Source organism: Mizuhopecten yessoensis, unplaced genomic scaffold (genome assembly GCF_002113885.1).
Source record: "Mizuhopecten yessoensis strain PY_sf001 unplaced genomic scaffold, ASM211388v2 scaffold6671, whole genome shotgun sequence".
Lineage (NCBI taxonomy): Eukaryota > Metazoa > Mollusca > Bivalvia > Pectinida > Pectinidae > Mizuhopecten > Mizuhopecten yessoensis.
Window position 1 is genome coordinate 175,639 of NW_018406666.1, and position 3,744 is coordinate 179,382.

At 37.7% G+C, this 3,744-nt stretch overlaps 1 protein-coding gene across 1 annotated transcript in view; it reads right to left on the minus strand.

The window, feature by feature from the left end:
- The window catches only part of LOC110452391 (plasminogen-like), an 18,076-nt gene extending 15,157 nt beyond the window's left edge, over nt 1-2,919 (minus strand). Inside the window, exons 1-2 of the mRNA XM_021500891.1 lie at nt 2,866-2,919; nt 1,197-1,287 (exon numbers count right to left, since the gene is read on the minus strand). Of these exons, the coding sequence (XP_021356566.1) occupies nt 1,197-1,287; nt 2,866-2,919 (145 nt within the window). The remainder of the gene's footprint in view (nt 1-1,196; nt 1,288-2,865) is intronic.
- Between the last annotated feature and the right edge of the window lie 825 nt (nt 2,920-3,744).

Consider the following 3,744-nt stretch of genomic DNA (forward strand, 5'->3'; position numbering starts at 1 on the left):
TATACCGGGACAATGTACAACCTGATTACAGATAGTATACCGGGACAATGTAAAACCTGAGTACAGATAGTTTACCGGGACAATGTACAACCTGATTACAGATAGTATAACGGGACAATGTAAAACCTGATTACAGATACTATACCGGGACAATGTACAACCTGATTACAGATAGTATACCGGGACAATGTACAACCAGCTGATTACAGATAGTATACCTGGACAATGTACAACCTGATTACAGATAGTATACCTGGACAATGTACAACCAGCTGATTACAAATAGTATACCGGGATAATGTAAAACCTGATTACAGATAGTATACTGGGACAATGAACAACCTGATTACATACAGTTTACCGGGACAATGTACAACCTGATTACAGATAGTATACCGGGACAATGTACAACCTGATTACAGATAGTATACCCGGACAATATACAACCTGATTACAGATAGTATAACGGGACAATGTACAACCTGATTACAGATAGTATACCGGGACAATGTACAACCTGATTACAGATAGTATACCGGGACAATGAACAACCTGATTACAGATAGTATAACGGGACAATGTAAAACCTGAGTACAGATAGTATAACGAGACAATTACAACCTGATTACAGATAGTATACCGGGACAATGTACAACCTGATTACAGATAGTATACCGGGGCAATGTACAACCTGATTGCATATAGTATACCGGGACAATGTACATCCTGATTACAGATAGTATAACGGGACAATGTAAAACCTGAATACAGATAGTATAACGGGACAATGTACAACCTGATTACAGATAGTATACCGAGACAATGTACAACCTGATTACAGATAGTATAACGAGACAATTACAACCTGATTACAGATAGTATACCGGGACAATGTACAACCTGATTACAGATAGTATACCGGGACAAGCATCACCGATGAGTCCTAGAAGGACGAAACAGCTGTACGAGTCAGTGTCATTCATTTAAGGCTTGCTGTTTATATTACCAAATGTAAAAGGTGTAATTACCTGTGTGTTAAATTCATCTATATGTTTTATAAATATATATTTAAATCTTACATCAAGTACAGGGGCTTGGGTAAGCCTATGTTGATTATTACATTGAAATGAAGTTTTGAATAATAAATGCTGAAAAAGAGATGGTGATTATTTTTCAATGAGAGATACAACACCTACCAAACTTCACACAAACGTCTTGTCCTGACGTCAAACCCACACACTTATCAGTCACCGGGCAGGTGTGATTCCGACAGGTACCAGCGTAATCCTGAAACAGCAAATAAGTCACATATATCATCGCTGATGTACATTGAATCTTCAATAACCTTCCTCAGTTTGGATATACGTATGTATCAAAGTTGTACTTTATACGCCAACAATGTAGGCATCAAACGTGTCGTAGAGTTTCAAGACTGACTGGTCCCTTTGTCAAGCTTATATCAGTCATAGCTTGACAAAGGACCAGTCGGCCTTGAAACTTTGCATTACGTTTGATACGTAAACTTGTTTGTGTATAAAGTAAATGTCGATACGATGATCAAAGTAATTGCTTCAGGTGTCCGAAACCGTAAGCTTGCAAAACAAACTAAAAGAACGTAATTAATTTCTGACAGAAGATCTGAAGCACGTAAAACCCCAAACAAAGAACAAAAAATTAGAAGCGAAATCGCTCCTCAATACTGAAAAAGCACTCTGAACGAATTATAATGCAATTCGAAAGATGCTAAAAAGAACTAGCGACCTCTCTTAGGTATATCATATTGTAATGGCTGATTTCAAAAAGACAGCATGGTCAACCCAGAGTATGCAATGTGACAGCGCGATGCCGTCAAGGCATTGTGGGTACTTTGTCAGCATGTTTTGAAGGGATGTACAGCAACACGGATGGTGATAGTGGAATATACCCAAACAATCAAGAAACGAGAAGAAACATCCGGTATTTAGTTGTTCAATTATAATCTAATCACAAATTATCGATCAGAAAGTTAAAGAAAGCATCGAAGATGTGCATAATGAATTTATTCGTTAAACGGTTGGATGTATCGCTACAAGTCATACGCTTTACAAGTTGTAAAATACGGATCCAAAATTGACGATTCAAAAACATACATGCATACCGATACCGTTCAATGTCACTCTAATGTTATTGTCTTGTTTAGAGCGATAGAAGTAAGACTCCAAGAGCAGTAAAGGAGTGGATTTAGAGACAGAATTCACACGGCTGAAAATAAGTCTATGTATGGAAGAGCCGCTGTGGCATAAGTACAGTTAAGGATTGACCTTTAGTTTGACGGCGTATACGGTAGTATGAACGCAGTTGGCAACGAACATTTTCAATGGTGCGCGATAGCGCTCCATAAAGATTGTTTTTGTTGCCAACTGCGTTCGTACTACCGTATACGCCGTCAAATTGAAGGTCAGTCCTTATATTTACATTCAAAAGGTGTTTAAATGCTACATTACGAAGAAAAGGTCGAAGCGGGTTGCCACGATGGTTACTACGGTAGTCGTGGTTGCTAGGACAATATAGTTCCAGTGAATCTACATCGATGTGTGGGAAAATTTAGAAAATACGCAGTGAACAGTACTACGTTTTTCTTTTCATGGTTTTTAAATTGCAAATTGAGCAATGTGAGAAGCCTTTAGAACTTTTTTATTCATTTACAACCGTCGTCATGTACGAGCATTGAGTGACGCGGTCAGAACGAAGTCGCCATTGTTGACGTTACCGTCAAAGAGATTTGAATGTGCATCCATGGAATACGAAGTTTGTCAGCATTCTTTTGTTGTATAATTAGACATGATGGATCCCGAATATGTTCTTTGTATCTAGATGGTAAATGACCCAAGCATTGGTTGTCATTGGACTGTCATCTCGCTGAAGTGCGAACGGCGCCATATTTGAAACAAGTATCAATCCGCCGAGTCTTTTTTTCACCGCGTATACGCTAATTTATACGCAGTCAATGTTTACTAAGCTGAAGAAGGGAGGCATGTACATATTATACAATAGCACGTATCAATAGTATTATATCAAACCATAAACGATATCAATAGTATTATAAATATGATAATACCTAGGCGTCAACAAATCTGTAATTTGAACTTAAAATCGTATGAAAAAGTATATAAAAAGGAAAGTTAAAATGGAGACATTGAAAGAGTAAAAGAAGAATAAGACCAGGTGTCCTTAGAAGCGTATTTCTCTCACAAACACTGTAGGTTTCCTCACTTATGACTTATTTGATAAACCTGCAAAGGAGTTGGTAAACATTTTTGGTTACCAACAAGTGGGTAACACCCTGGACGTGATTTCATTGGTCAATCTTTGTTTTATGACGTCACGGTACATTGCGTTTCTACGTCATTATCCATTGTGACGTCATGCTTCATGGCAATGGGTTCTCTCATTGGAAACACACATGATGTCTTTTCCAAGGGAAAAATGTTGATTTTCAGGTAAAAAATACGAACGTTATGGGAGAACCAGGTCAAACAGGTAAACCTCGTGTTTTAATACAATTTGAAGATTAACTAAGTCGAGTTAGATAAACATGACAACCAACAATCATTCGCTTGGTAACCTCTATATCGATTGTATCAGACCGTATCATATATCAGGGCCCGTATTCATGAGAGTGAAAACCATGCTCAAGCATTGTTTTTGTGACTTTGACTGTAAACATATTTTATTGTCCAAATATTGGCACAAAAGGATCAGGCA